We start from the raw sequence: 15945 nt of genomic DNA, 5'->3' as shown, positions 1-15945 counted from the left end.
ATTATTTTCATGGCTTACTCATTCAACAAGCTGAACATGGCCTTCAATAGAACGTTTTCAAGCCGGTATACTGTATACCTATTTGTTGGCTTACAAGTCAGCAGGAAGGGTACAACTCTGGCAGCTAAGGGTCAGTAAGATTGTTCGTCAAACAGTGCTGAACTTGAGTGCTGCAGTCTTGAGTGCATAGTAGAGGATGACATCTTTTCGGGATTCCCACGGGATGGGAGTCAATTTCACTTTGAATCCCGTGATTGGGCAGGACCGGGAGTAAAAGTCAATGGGAGCAGAAGGGAGTGGGAACTATGACAACAAAATCAACGGGATTTGGACGGGAGTGATACATCGGTGCATCACTAATGTAAATGTTTGGTGGTTTTATATTTAACTAAGGCAGACATCAGGGCTGTACAGCGTGCTATGAGAAAATCGGTCTGTGCAATGAATTAATTTACTGCACTAGCACCCGTGCGATAGGCATTCGGTTCATATCGATACTCTTATTTTGAAAATCCTGTAGCAGGTCTCATTTCCGCCCAAGCGCAGCTCCAGCCATAATATCTATGGATCCGGCAGCTAACAACGTTCGGTTCATATCAATACTCTTATTTTGAAAATCCTGTGGCAAGTCTCAGTCATTTCCTCCCAAGCGCAGCTCCGGCAGCATAGCATGCTATGTTATGTTAGAGTGCGCATTTTGCGACCAGGAAATAAGTCCCTGCCTGTTTTTCCCCGCAACGCTTCCAATGCATCTTACATGCTTTGCATCCTCACCAAAACTAACTAGTTAGCTGCTACCGGTAACTAAGCTAAGCTAACCCGGCTCAGAGGCAGAGAAAACAGTGAGGAAAGGGAGGGGGCGGGGGAGCCTCAGCCTCTCTCTGTCCCTCTCTCTATGTCAATGATTTTAAGTAGGTGAGGTCAAAGGAGTTTAGTAGTATTTACTGAGGATGGCCAGATAATGTTGATATTTAAACATAACAAATATAATACATAATAAATGTATACATGATCATGCAACATAAAAGAAATTAGGAACTGTTTGGGAGAGGGAGGTAGGGAGGGGTTTTAGGTTGTGAGTTCCAAAAAATTAAACTTAGTTAATTCAAGTTTAAAGCTCAATATATCAAAACGTCGCACTTTACAGTGAACAGGAGGTCTATTTGTATTAAAAACAATAGATTGTTTTTCATTTAAATGTCTGGAAGAGCTACATTTATTTTTTTCAAGTTATATTTTCATTACCTTTTTTGAGTTGATGTAAATGTTACTGATTGTGTTAAATGGGTTTATGATATCGTCTCATATCGATTGCAGGCACCTGCATCGTATCGTATCGTGGCAGACTTTGTGATATCGGCAAATATCGTATCGTTGTCCAAAGAATCGATATCGTATCGTATCGTGATGAAACTGGTGATTCCCACCCCTAGTAGAGTCCATACATCCAACACCAAATCCCATAATTCCTTACACGCAACATGTCTGGCTGTGTGATGTCAACTTGTCAGCATGAAAATGACAGCCAAACATGGCACTGCAACTAAATAACACAAATACAATAGGCACATTTGTGACTGTTACAAATATAACACGTTTTATAGTTGTGCTACAAGATTTTGGCCTGTGCTACAAAACTATCAACCTCTGTAGCACCAGTCCTATGTGCAAAAAAAGTTAACATACAGCCCTACAGACATGATGTGACCCATGTACTGCATATTTTATACTGAGGAAGAAAAACGGAGCAGGATTGGTAAACAGGAGTGGGATGGGAGTGGGATTCTATAAAAGTTTGGCTCGGGATTGGGACGGGATTGGGATCAGTCCTCTGTGGGAGTGGGAGAGAGTGGGATTTTTTCGAAACTCTCACTTGGGATTGGGATGGGATGGGATTATTTCTGTGGGAGTGGGAAGGAGCGGGAGTCAAAATTCACTCACATGTCAGCCTCTAGTGCATAGCAGTGTAGACATATTTGCATAGTAGGTAGTAATATTGGCAAGGTAGATTCCTTAGTAGCAGAGTGCATAATAGTAAGACAGTATGAAGGTTGGTTGTTAAAAATAAAAATTATATATATATATTTCAGATATTGATTGAAGAAGTGTGTTTTTAGTTGACAGCGGAAAATTGGTCTGGTTCCAGCTGTCCTGACTGTGGTGGGCAGTTTGTTCCGTCATTGTGGAACGAGGACAGAGAATAGCCTGCTTCTCTTTGATGACCCCCCAGGAGCTCGGATAGGAGTGGGTCTGAGGCGGCCAGAGGATGCAGAGCGTAGAGGTCTTGAGGGTGTGTAGTTAGAGACCATTAGACCGGAGGTAGGAGGGAGCTGTCCCTGGCCTCCACCCCCGGCCTCCTGGTCTCTACCCCTGTCCTCCACGCGTGTTGCTTTTTAACAGCGGAGCAGTGCAAGAATGTGACAATTTGACCATGTGACCGCGGCAACGCGGGAGAGCGGCAGTGCGGAAATAGGCTGTCTATTGCCATTCTCTAAGACAAACGCTAACCTTAACCAGCTCCTTAACAGCGCCTAAACTTAACCGTTCTAACCTTAACCAACTCCGAAACAATGCCTAACCTTAACCTTAACCTTAACCATGCCTAACCTTAACCTTAACCATAGAAAGAATATTGCCATTCTCTAAGACAAACTCTAACCTTAACCAGCTCCTTAACAGCGCCTAAACTTAACCGTTCTAACCTTAACCAACTCCGAAACAATGCCTAACCTTAACCTTAACCTTAACCATGCCTAACCTTAACCGGCGAAAGAATACAGGGTAAAAAAAAAAAATCACGTAAAAAAAAAAAATTGATGGGATTCGAACTTGTCAACCACGGACCGCAGGACCGCAGGACCGCTGCGCTGCCAGGTGAGCTGAGCGCCGAATGAAAATCATGGCGGATTAGGGCGGTTACATAATGCCGCAAGCTCTGCCGCTCCGCTCTGCGGTTGCCGCGCCTGCCGCGGGGCGTGTCGCAGCCAATCAGGGAAAACGCGGAAGCAACGGCAGCACTCCTCCGCTGTTATTAAGCAATAGGCGTCCTCCACCCCTGCCCCCCCCCCCCCCCCCCCCTGGCATCCACCCCTGGCCTCCACCCGCGGCCTTCTGGTCTATCCCCGGCCTCCCCCCCTGGCCTCCTGGTCTCTACCCCTGGCCTCCCCCCCTGGCCTCCCCTCCTGGCCTCCTGGCCTCCCCCCCTGGCCTCCCCTCCTGGCCTCCCCCCTGGCCTCTACCCCCGGCCTCCCCCCCTGGCCTCCCCCCCTGGCCTCCTGGTCTCTACCCCCGGCCTCCCCCCCTGGCCTCCCCCCCTGGCCTCCTGGTCTCTACCCCTGGCCTCCCCCCCTGGCCTCTACCCCCGGCCTCCCCCCCTGGCCTCCCCCCCTGGCCTCCTGGTCTCTACCCCTGGCCTCCCCCCCTGGCCTCTACCCCCGGCCTCCCCCCCTGGCCTCTACCCCCGGCCTCCCCCCCTGGCCTCCCCTCCTGGCCTCCCCCCTGGCCTCTACCCCCGGCCTCCCCCCCTGGCCTCCCCTCCTGGCCTCCCCCCTGGCCTCTACCCCCGGCCTCCCCCCCTGGCCTCTGCAGATGTTTCAGCTTGTGCTGTTTGTTTTCCTGGATGGTCTGTGGGTTAGAAGGCCTCCTCGGTGATGTCTGCTGTTGTGCTACAGAGGAGGAGCTCAGTGCAACACGCTACAGGGCTGTGAACAGGGCTTATGAGACGCCATGCATTATGCATTCATTCTTCTCTCATCCTGTTTCAATTATTGCAGCATAAATATGCCCATAGACGCCCTGTATTATTCTTATTTAGTTTTATCCTCTTCTGCTATCGTGTTCCAGCTTTTGGCTTGTCTGTCTGTCTGTCCGCCTGTCTGTCTGTCTGTCTGTCTGTCTGTCTGTATGTCCGTCTCTCTGTCTGTCTGTCTCTCTGTCCATCTCTCTGTCTGTCCGACTCTCTGTCTGTCCATCTGTTTGTCTGTCTTTCTGTCCGTCTGTCTGTCTCTCTGTGTCTATGTTGGTCTGTCCATCTCTCTGTCTGTCTGTCTGTCTGTCTGTTTGTATGTCTCTCTGTCTGTCTGTCCGTCTCTCTGTCTGTCCATCTGTCTGTCCATCTCTCTATCTCTACGTCTGTATCTGTCTGCCCGTCTGTCTCTCTGTCTGTCTGTCTCTCTGTCTGTCCGTCTGTCTCTCTGTCTGTCCAACCGGCTGTCCATCTGGCTCTCTGTCTGTCTCTCTGTTTGTCTGTCTGTCTTTCTGTCCATCCGTCCGTCTGTCTGTCTGTCTCTCTGATTGTCCGTCCGTCCGTCCGTGTATCTGCTTGTTCACACGCCTGTATAATTTCTCGTCTGCGCTTGTCATTGTCTTCCTTTTTGCTAATTGATTTCCGTCCGCCTGTTTGTCTGTCGGTCCGTCTGTCTATTAATGTCCCTCCTCCAGGACGGAGAGGAAGGGATGAGGATGACGGGGTGGGCGGGGCTCCTGGACGGAGTGTAGAGATGAGTCACCAGAGGGAGAGTGTGATTATTACGTAGTGAAACACACTGATCCATGAGGGATTATTCAGGGCTGTACGCTAAGCTTTTTTTTTTAGGGGCAATTTTTTTTAAATAACAATTTTACCATTATAGTGCAAAAAAATATGTTCCTCCTGCCTCATTACTTACTGTGGTCCTTTTATTTAACATTTAAGTGCTTTTGTTTTCAGGTTTGTATCTTTTATAATGAACCAACTGAGAAAGTGTGTAAATCACTAATAGAACAAAAACAACAAACTGTGTTTGTGTGTGCTCCTTGAATGAGATCACCACAACAACACACACACACCATTGCATTAATCAGGAGGACAAGCAACTCTGCATACCTTTGTTTCACAATGAAAAGTGCTTTATAAATCAAATGAATTATTATTATTGTAAATAACCCCATGAAAGGTTTAAAATTTGTATGGGTAATTACCTGCTTCATATTTGTGATGTTACTGGTTTCAGGGTGTGCCTAAAGTGATCAATGTGTTGGGCCGTTTATAGAGATCTATGCCAATTAATGTTTATGTATATCCGGGACTTTTTTTTATAAGAACTGAGAAGCCTACTACGGTATTTGTATACAGTATGTGACCTTTATTTTGAAAACGTGTTGCGATGCAACCTTGTTTAAGTTTGCGCTTTTGACAGTGAAATGTTCAGTTCAACTTAGCTCGAAGGAAAGACTCTAATCAAAAAGGTTTAATTGACCCGTATGAGGCCATAGCTCTTACGGTGGGACTTTGATTGTTTATAGAAGAGGAATGTAATACTATGCAAAACGAGAAATAAACAGTGATTTTACCAGCAGTAAGTTGCAAGCCACTTTCATGCGGGGAACCGTGACAATTATTAGTATTATCTTATTTGCATATTGTCTCATTATTAGATAGATAGATAGGTTGATACTTTATTGATCCCCGGAGGGAAATTTAAGTAGACAGTATTTAAGTATTGAAAAACGTCCTAATAGTGGGCTACTCACCTAATGCATGGCTGACATTTGTTAAGTGTCCGTGTCCCCGTCAATCATCACTGCCAGATCCGACTTAATTTAATCGGCTATGGTCTCTTATCATCTCTCCACATCGGACGTGGTTGTCATAAGATGGACTGATATCCGCTCCGTTCTTCTTGCAGAGCAAAATTAGCGGCTTAAACTTATTGAAAAGAAGTTCTTCTTTGGCGATGCAATAGGCCACATTCAGTTTAGTTTAGATTGTTTGCTAGGAATTATTGGATTTGGTGTTGGATGTATGGACTCTACGCAGATGGGGACATGGTATTTAATCGCACGATAGACTACAACTACCAAGTAGAATAGCGTGGCTCAGATTCACACGCAAATATTTTTTTCATTCATCGCCGACAGATTTTTTCATAGCACCGCGACATTATGTCGCACTGTACAGCCCTGGTTGTAGGCTAATGTTTTACTATTTTTTTATCCAATTTGTATGGATTAATTTAGGAGTGAAATGCGAATGAAGGGTTGAAATCACTACTCGCAAGGTTGCCCCCAAATATTATTTTTCACTCGCACGGGGGGCAATTTGCGATAACCTCGTCGCACTGTACAGCCCTGTTATTAATAACACAATCAATATCTTCTAGTCCTGCATGCACCTACTCACACATACACATACACATTCTTCAATGCATTCATACACCAATAGACACACACTTGCTTTCTCTCTTTCTCTCATTCTCTCTCTCTCACACACACACACACACACACACACACACACACACACCTACACACACACACACACAAACTAAACGTGCATGCTTACATTTACACACTGATCCACTTTTCTGATGAATCCCCTGGAGAAACCACCCTGTATAAACCATGAGTCACACCGCTCTTATCCAGGTCTCAAGACAAACACACACTTTTCTGCCTTTCTGGAAGACTTGAGTTTATCTCCCTGGACCAGGCCACTCAGCAGAGGTGTGCGAAGCCGCAACTCGCTCTAAACATCACGGGTCCGCCCTCAGCATCGTGAGAGATGGTCGGTCGGAGTAAAGCTTTTTTTCTCGCAGTAGGCAAGTTTGTGAATCGTGTCAGCAAATGGCCAGGTCCTGAGAGATGGAGAATCCGTTTTTGGGGGCCAGTTGGAGTTTAAATTCTGTAACACCTGCTCACGGTCTGTCCGGATCTTCGCTACAGTAGTCTCTCATGTCGGGGTTAAAGCATCACTCATCTGCGGGAAAAGGCATAATATTAAAATATCAATCTCTGGTTTTAGGAATCGATATCTGATTATTCATAGGAAGTTGGATTTGAATCGTGAAAATGGATCGTTTGAACCCAGGGCGTAAGCACAGTGATATAGAGGATCAAGGATATAGCAAGCAATGACTAAACACACACACACACACATACACGTATACGCACAAGCACGCGCGCGCGCACACACACACGCACGCACGCAGTATCTGTCAGACTGCCTCCTGCTGACAGTCGTGTTGATGATTGATGACGTCCCAGCAGCCTGCAGAGGCTGTTAGCTGCCATTCTGCCATGTTTTAAACAATGCAGGTTAACTGCTGTCCTTCTGATAACTACCTCACAACAATATAGAGCAGCCCTCTGATAACTACCTCACAACAATATAGAGCAGCCCTCTGATAACTACATCACAACAATATAGAACAGCCCTCTGATAACTACATCACAACAATATAGAGCAGCCCTCTGATAAGTAACTACCTCACAACAATATAGAGCAGCCCTCTGATAACTACCTCACAACAATATAGAGCAGCCCTCTGATAACTACCTCACAACAATATAGAGCAGCCCTCTGATAACTACCTCACAACAATATAGAACAGCCCTCTGATAACTACATCACAACAATATAGAACAGCCCTCTGATAACTACCTCACAACAATATAGAGCAGCCCTCTGATAACTACATCACAACAATATAGAGCAGCCCTCTGATAACTACCTCACAACAATATAGAACAGCCCTCTGATAACTACATCACAACAATATAGAACAGCCCTCTGATAACTACATCACAACAATATAGAACAGCCCTCTGATAACTACATCACAACAATATAGAGCAGCCCTCTGATAACTACCTCACAACAATATAGAGCAGCCCTCTGATAACTACATCACAACAATATAGAGCAGCCCTCTGATAACTACCTCACAACAATATAGAGCAGCCCTCTGATAACTACCTCACAACAATATAGAGCAGCCCTCTGATAACTACCTCACAACAATATAGAGCAGCCCTCTGATAACTACCTCACAACAATATAGAGCAGCCCTCTGATAACTACCTCACAACAATATAGAGCAGCCCTCTGATAAGTAACTACCTCACAACAATATAGAGCAGCCCTCTGATAAGTAACTACATCACAACAATATAGAGCAGCCCTCAGATAACTACCTCACAACAATATAGAGCAGCCCTCAGATAACTACCTCACAACAATATAGAACAGCCCTCTGATAACTACATCACAACAATATAGAACAGCCCTCTGATAACTACCTCACAACAATATAGAACAGCCCTCTGATAACTACATCACAACAATATAGAGCAGCCCTCTGATAACTACCTCACAACAATATAGAACAGCCCTCTGATAACTACCTCACAACAATATAGAACAGCCCTCTGATAACTACCTCACAACAATATAGAACAGCCCTCTGATAACTACATCACAACAATATAGAGCAGCCCTCTGATAACTACCTCACAACAATATAGAACAGCCCTCTGATAACTACATCACAACAATATAGAACAGCCCTCTGATAACTACCTCACAACAATATAGAACAGCCCTCTGATAACTACATCACAACAATATAGAGCAGCCCTCTGATAACTACATCACAACAATATAGAACAGCCCTCTGATAACTACATCACAACAATATAGAACAGCCCTCTGATAACTACATCACAACAATATAGAACAGTCCTCTGATAACTACATGAAGCTTCACATCGATATATAAAACACCCTTCTGAGAACTACAGTATAACTACTTGATACGAAACGAAGATGTAAAAATGTTGCTCGTCAGCAGCAGTGAGCCTCATCCATCACGACCGGCCGCTCCACACGCGTTTCTCCTAAAACATGATCATCAATCTCAGCCAAAAGGGCACGTCTCGCTCTCTCTCTCAGAACGGAGACGTTGAGACAGGCTCGGCGGGCAGCGGGAGCTGTTGATATGGCCTGTACCGTTTAATTGCTCCTTTGTGTCTGTGATTGTGGGGGAGATAATTGATTGCGACTGGATTAAAAAGGAAAATTAGTCGGTCAGGGGTGCAGCTGTAGACGGGGAGGATCTTGTTGTCTCTGGATCATCAGTGCGATATTGTCCAAGTGTAATGTGAGATACCACTGGCAGGAAATGCTCCTGAGTGTTCCCAATGCCCCTGGGGTATATACAACACCTGCCCTTCCCAATGCCCCTGGGGTATATACAACACCTGCCCTTCCCAATGCCCCTGGGGGTATATACAACACCTGCCCTTCCCAATGCCCCTGGGGTATATACAACACCTGCCCTTCCCAATGCCCCTGGGGTATATACAACACCTGCCCTTCCCAATGCCCCTGGGGTATATACAACACCTGCCCTTCCCAATGCCCCTGGGGTATATACAACACCTGCCCTTCCCAATGCCCCTGGTGTATATACAACACCTGCCCTTCCCAATGCCCCTGGGGTATATACAACACCTGCCCTTCCCAATGCCCCTGGGGGTATATACAACACCTGCCCTTCCCAATGCCCCTGGTGTATATACAACACCTGCCCTTCCCAATGCCCCTGGGGTATATACAACACCTGCCCTTCCCAATGCCCCTGGTGTATATACAACACCTGCCCTTCCCAATGCCCCTGGTGTATATACAACACCTGCCCTTCCCAATGCCCCTGGGGTATATACAACACCTGCCCTTCCCAATGCCCCTGGGGTATATACAACACCTGCCCTTCCCAATGCCCCTGGGGTATATACAACACCTGCCCTTCCCAATGCCCCTGGGGTATATACAACACCTGCCCTTCCCAATGCCCCTGGGGTATATACAACACCTGCCCTTCCCAATGCCCCTGGGGTATATACAACACCTGCCCTTCCCAATGCCCCTGGGGTATATACAACACCTGCCCTTCCCAATGCCCCGGGGGTATATACAACACCTGCCCTTCCAAATTTGAACAGACATAAACTTTCACCTGTTTTTCAATATCTTTTACTTTACTTGTTATTGATTGTATATATGTCTCTCTTGTGTCCCTCAGGCTTCAAGTGCCCTGTGTGCTCCAAGTTTGTCTCCTCGGAGGAGATGGACCTGCACCTGGTCATGTGTCTCACCAAGCCAAGGGTGACGTATAACGGTGAGGCTGACACTCCCTGCTTAGGCTTAACAAAAATAATGGTTGGTTTCAGGTTGCCGACCGACCCTGCCGATTTAGGTGCGACCCAATATATTTTATGAGTTTAAAAAAAAAATTATATATTAAAAAAAAAAAAAATCCGTTTTTTTTTTTTTTTTTTTTTTTTTTTTTTTAGAATAAAGTTTCATAGAAATCTTAGTCAAACATTTAGTATTATGGATATTAAACATGCTGGCAGAGTACATGCATCCATGTTGTTGTGAACATTTTAACCCTTTCACTGCCACACGACAGCCGGTTAACCCTTTCACTGTGACAATACAGAAGGTTAGCCCTTTACTATCACACAACCGACGGCGATGCTCCATCATTAGCATCATTAGCTCCGCGGATGCGGAGCTAATGATGCTAATGATGGAGCATCGCCGTCGGTTGTGTGATAGTAAAGGGCTAACCTTCTGTCGTGTGGCAGTGAAAGGGTTAATTAAATAAAGAAATTCCCTATCCATAGTCGCCGTGGGAAAGAATAAAAAAAAAATAAAAATAAAATAAATTCCCTACCTACCCATGGCCAAACTGACAACCAACCTGAAACCAACTATTATTTTTGTTAGGCCTAGTCTCCCTCTCTATTGTGGGAGTCCATCCTGGCTCAAAGAGTGTGTGTGTGTGTCTGTGTGTGCGTGCGTGCGCGTATGAGCGTGCATTTGTGCGCGTACATGTGTGTATGTGTGTGTGTGTGTGTGTGTGCAACTGTGCATATGCACGCACGTTCGCTTGCGTATGAGTGTGTGTGTGTGTGTGTGTGTGTGTGTGTGTGTGTGCGTGTGCGCGTCTCCCACAGAGAGGATCTTCTCGCGCGCTGCAGTTTGCGTGTGGTTTGCATAGCAGTGCTGTAACCGTGAGTGACAGGTAATCTAGCTGAACACGTGGAGCTGACACTGGGCCTGACGGGTCCAGGTACTGTAGACAGCTGACACTGGGCTCACTGGGCCTGACGGGTCCAGGTACTGTAGACAGCTGACACTGGGCCTGACGGGTCCAGGTACTGTAGACAGCTGACACTGGGCTCACTGGGCCTGACGGGTCCAGGTACTGTAGACAGCTGACACTGGGCTCACTGGGCCTGACGGGTCCAGGTACTGTAGACAGCTGACACTGGGCTCACTGGGCCTGACGGGTCCAGGTACTGTAGACAGCTGACACTGGGCTCACTGGGCCTGACGGGTCCAGGTACTGTAGACAGCTGACACTGGGCCTGACGGGTCCAGGTACTGTAGACAGCTGACACTGGGCTCACTGGGCCTGACGGGTCCAGGTACTGTAGACAGCTGACACTGGGCTCACTGGGCCTGACGGGTCCAGGTACTGTAGACAGCTGACACTGGGCTCACTGGGCCTGACGGGTCCAGGTACTGTAGACAGCTGACACTGGGCCTGACGGGTCCAGGTACTGTAGACAGCTGACACTGGGCTCACTGGGCCTGACGGGTCCAGGTACTGTAGACAGCTGACACTGGGCTCACTGGGCCTGACGGGTCCAGGTACTGTAGACAGCTGACACTGGGCCTGACGGGTCCAGGTACTGTAGACAGCTGAGCCGGCTCCCCCGCCTCCCGTGTGTCACGTCGAGGGGGTTAACTCGCCGGCCCGTTATCGCTGTGTGACTGAGAAGATGAACTGGCGTCAAGTCCGGCTACGAGCCGCCAAGTCCTCCGTAGTCCGGCGTCAAAGAGCTGTCTGCATAAATACATTTATCACATGTACGACTGGAAGAGAGCCTCCGCTGGTTTCAACGGCTTTAGAATTCTAATCAGGAGCAGCTGGTGGATGTTGACACAAGTAAAATGATGATTCTTTCTTTCTCTATCTCTCACTTTTTCCCTCTTTCTGTCTCTCTCGCTCTCTTTCTCTCGCTAAGCTTCTTTTCTGCTGGTGTATGTTCAGCGTTATACATTGATCTGCATATCTAGCTCTGTCTTCAAGGCTTTTAAGCTTTGTAAGACTTGGTAAACACCCAGGGATCAGGATGAGAATATTTATTGGCAAAGGTTTCATACAAGGAATGTGTCTTGGTGTTTGTTCACACAGGGGGGGGGGGAACACATCTAGAATAATATAAAAGAGAATATACAAATACAATATATTGTATCAGTTGACAGGATGGCCTAGACTAGAGATAAAGAGGCCGGCCACTAACCGAAATGTCACAGGTTCGATCCCCGCCACTGACAGGAGGGTGTAATCCAGCTGTGAGCTGGTGACTGAAGGGTGGCTGGTATTACATCTACGGTGCCCACCATCTCTATGTGTCCTTGAGCAAGGCACTTAACCCCAAAACTGCTCCAGGGCCCCTGCACTGCGGGTGACCCTGAACTCTGACTCTTGATTGATTGATTGATTGATTGATTGAAAAGTGTATTAACAGATTGCAGAATGGGTACAGTACAGCTCAATACATACAATTGTTAAGAGGATGCAGACCTGAGAAAGACTTTCGTCTTGTTTCTATCAGGGTCCCCCATTTTCAATTCATCATATTGGACTGTGTGTATGTGATTGTGTAACTAGGAGGGATAGGCGAAAAGACACATTTCAATTGCCTTGTGTACATTGACAATAAAGTAATCTTCTAAGTGCATTTACAGTCGTACTGTACTGTGTGTACTGGTCGTTAAATGAATCACGGAACTCTTTGAAATCAAACGGTGCACACCTTATTATCGTTTACACACCAAGACCCTTTCAGTTTGAAGTTTGACGTTCGATTTAACTGTCTCTCTGAAATACAACTGAGGATGTGCAGCGTTAGTGGCGTCTACAGTCCTGCTGTCTCGTCGCTGTGTTTACATGGCGAGTGAGAAGAAGCAGAGATGGCCGGGCCGTCTTGAGGGAAGGCCAGCCGGCCCTGGTGGCGTTGTTTCATCAAGAGAGATGCTATCAGTTAATGCTGAGACCACTTATCGATGTATCGATAACTGCGTGAAATCGATGTCACGTCACTTGTTTTTTTTGTATGTGTAAATTTTTTTTTTTAAGTTTTAAATACTTTTTTCTTAAAAAAGAACGTTAGTTTGTGTGTGTGTCGTCGGCCAACTACAGCATCGCAAAAACTACAGTGAGTGCACGGGACACACACACACACACACACATAAACTGCAGTATATTTCTGCATGATTTCCCATATGTATCTCCACACTTAAGCAAAGCTGTAGCCTGTATACAGTAGTTGTAGTGTATATATATATGTACATATACACTACAACTTATTTATTTAGTATAGCACCTTTCACAGAGCAGAGTCACAAAGTGCTTCACAAAGACTTTTTTTTTAATTTTCATATAAAGAAGACCATACAATTGTAAAAAATTACTTTTAATAAATGACCTGCTTTTTAAAGACGTCACCAGAGACTGCAGATCGTACGCCTATAGGAAGAGCATTTCCATAAAGGCACAATCACCGTTTTATTCTGAGTCGAGAGCGAGGGGCAGCCAGTAATCCCTGGTCAGAAGACCTCAGTGACCTGTCGGTGATACATGGATTAATCAGGTCACAGATGTTCACAGGTGCCTGGCCATGCATGGTGAAATATGTGAAACTTTTTTTTATTGCTTATATTTATTGTAATGTATACTGAGTTCAGATTTCAGGTTCAGAGTTTTATTTGCCATATGGAAGTAATATAAATCATACAGTTCTCATACAGTTCCCCCATGGGCAAAAAGGAGCAGGAAGAAGAAAAATCGTATAATTACATGCCCCTATTCCTGAACTGTGTACAACCTAATTTACACAAAATAATAATTCATACAATATACAAAGAAACAAACAATTCACAGATGAAACAAGAAAAAAAAAAGGAAAGAAAAGATCTCACTATTCAGATTCATATTGATAGTGAGAACCGATAGGACATACATACCCCCATCTGCAACTTTGTTTACACCGTTTATTTTTTCTCATATTTTTGTAATCAGATCGAATTGTATTGCCTATACTGTATTTATGTCTCCTTCTATTACCCTGCCCATACCTATACTGCCCCTCCCCCCCATGATTATATGATGCCTGCATTTCCCCAGAGGGAATCAATAAGGGAATATCTTATCGCATCTAATCTTAAAACAAATCCTAAACGTAATGGGAAGCCAGTGTGAGTTGACCTGCTGGACCTGCACAGTAACCTTGCAGCAGCGTTCTGGACCATTTTAGGGACAACTTGCTGAGGCAGGTGAAAAGGGAACTGCAGTAGTCGAGCCGGGACGATATGAACGCACGGATGTGTGACATAGGAATTATGGCTGACGTCAGCTGCTCTTATAGCTCTTATGGAAGGTCTTCCATTATGTCTGGCTCTCCCTACTGTACTATCATCATCAAGCTGTCAGGCCTGGGCAGCCGACGGCAGATCTATGGGGCACGCCGTAGAGGAGAGGGACTGCTGCAGTCCTTTGACCAGTCCGTAGTAGCCAGGGTCCTCTTCTGTTGCTGTGGTATGCTGGGAACAAGCTGGTGAGGAAGGCTAGCTCCGTGGTGGGAGTCGAGCTGGTCAGACTAGAGGTGGTGGCAGAGAGGAGGATGAGAAGGAAGCTGGCCGCTATCCTGGAGACCCCCTCCCACCCCCTCTATGAGGATCTAGCCAAGATGAGGAGCACGTTCAGCCACAGACTCATACCCTCTATGAGGAGCTAGCCAAGATGAGGAGCACGTTCTGCCACAGGCTCATACCCTCTATGAGGAGCTAGCCAAGATGAGGAGCACATTCATCCACAGACTCATACCCTCTGAGGAGCTAGCCAAGATGAGGAGCACGTTCAGCCACAGACTCATACCCCTCTATGAGGAGCTAGCCAAGATGAGGAGCACGTTCAGCCACAGACTCCACCAACAGCCTTGGCCAGTCCTTCGTGCCAGCGGCCGTTAGGCTCCATAACCGTGAGCACGGACTGCACATCTGCATGTCTTTTTACTATTACCCTGCCCATACCTGTACCTCCCTTCCCCTGTGCTGCTATGACTCCTGAATCACCCCAAGGGGATCAATAAAGGAATATCTTATCTTTTCTTATCTTATCCCGGTTGACTTTTTTTGGGTTAGAAGCGGGTTGGGAAGTTTGTGAAAAGCATCATGGAGCATCATGGAAGAAGCTTCAACTTCCTTCTTCCTCCATTGTTGTATGTTTTGTATGTTTGCCTTCTTGCTATACAATAAGTCGTAAGTCACCCTCCCAAGATGGCGAACATTGGGCCTCATTCACGAAGCGATATAAGAACAGATTTCCTCTTATTTTGTTCTTAACTAGCATTTTTTCTTATTTTGTTCGTACCTGGGATTCAGCAATGTTTTCTTATTTTTGCTTTTCTCTTAGGTAAGACCAAATTCTAAGAGTGGTCGAGAGCACTCTTACCCAGATAAGAAACTCTTACCCAGATGAGAACATTTTTAAAAAGCCTTAATACCCCCAAATACGACCTTAAAAATCCAGAACTTTTCAATAATTATGATTATTATTATTATTATAACTTATTGTGTGCGTTCTGCTTCTGAAATGGATTATATATTGCTGTTAGAACAGTTAGATGCTCTGGCCGCCCAGGCCATACACATAGAACTCATATTTAGAGATAGTCTAGATCAGTGGTTCCCAAACTTCTTGTTTATGCGGACCACTAGATTGTTATCAAGAACATTTGCGGACCACCTCAGATGCAAACAGTAAAAATAAATAAATAAACAACTGACTTTGACCCGTGTCGCACGCACTGCGTTCCGTTGTTGCAGAATGGATTTGGTAGAGAGAGAGAGAGAGAGAGAGAGAGAGAGAGAGAGAGAGAGAGAGAGAGAGAGAGAGAGAGAGAGAGAGAGAGAGAGAGAGAGAGAGAGAGAGAGAGAGAGAGAGAGAGAGAGAGCGTGTTATGCACCATTCAGTCTGAATTGGAGCACGCATGGACTTAATTTATGGGCACTGCCAGATGAGTGGCTGCTTAACCGTTTCAGATTGCCAA

The 15945-nt window shown here is 45.9% G+C and overlaps 1 protein-coding gene across 1 annotated transcript in view; it reads left to right on the top strand.

Moving 5' to 3' along the window:
- znrf2b (zinc and ring finger 2b) overlaps positions 1 to 15945 on the top strand; it is a gene marked incomplete at its 5' end in the record, with an annotated part of 254151 nt that overhangs the window by 145963 nt on the left and 92243 nt on the right. The window contains one exon of the mRNA XM_084335733.1: positions 9840 to 9935. Within this exon, the coding sequence (XP_084191859.1) occupies positions 9840 to 9935 (96 nt within the window). The remainder of the gene's footprint in view (positions 1 to 9839; positions 9936 to 15945) is intronic.

Source organism: Notolepis coatsorum, assembly GCF_963971535.1.
Source record: "Notolepis coatsorum genome assembly, chromosome: 19".
Lineage (NCBI taxonomy): Eukaryota > Metazoa > Chordata > Actinopteri > Aulopiformes > Paralepididae > Notolepis > Notolepis coatsorum.
The sequence above is the reverse complement of the archived record's forward strand: the minus strand, read 5'-3'. Positions and strand labels throughout refer to the sequence as shown.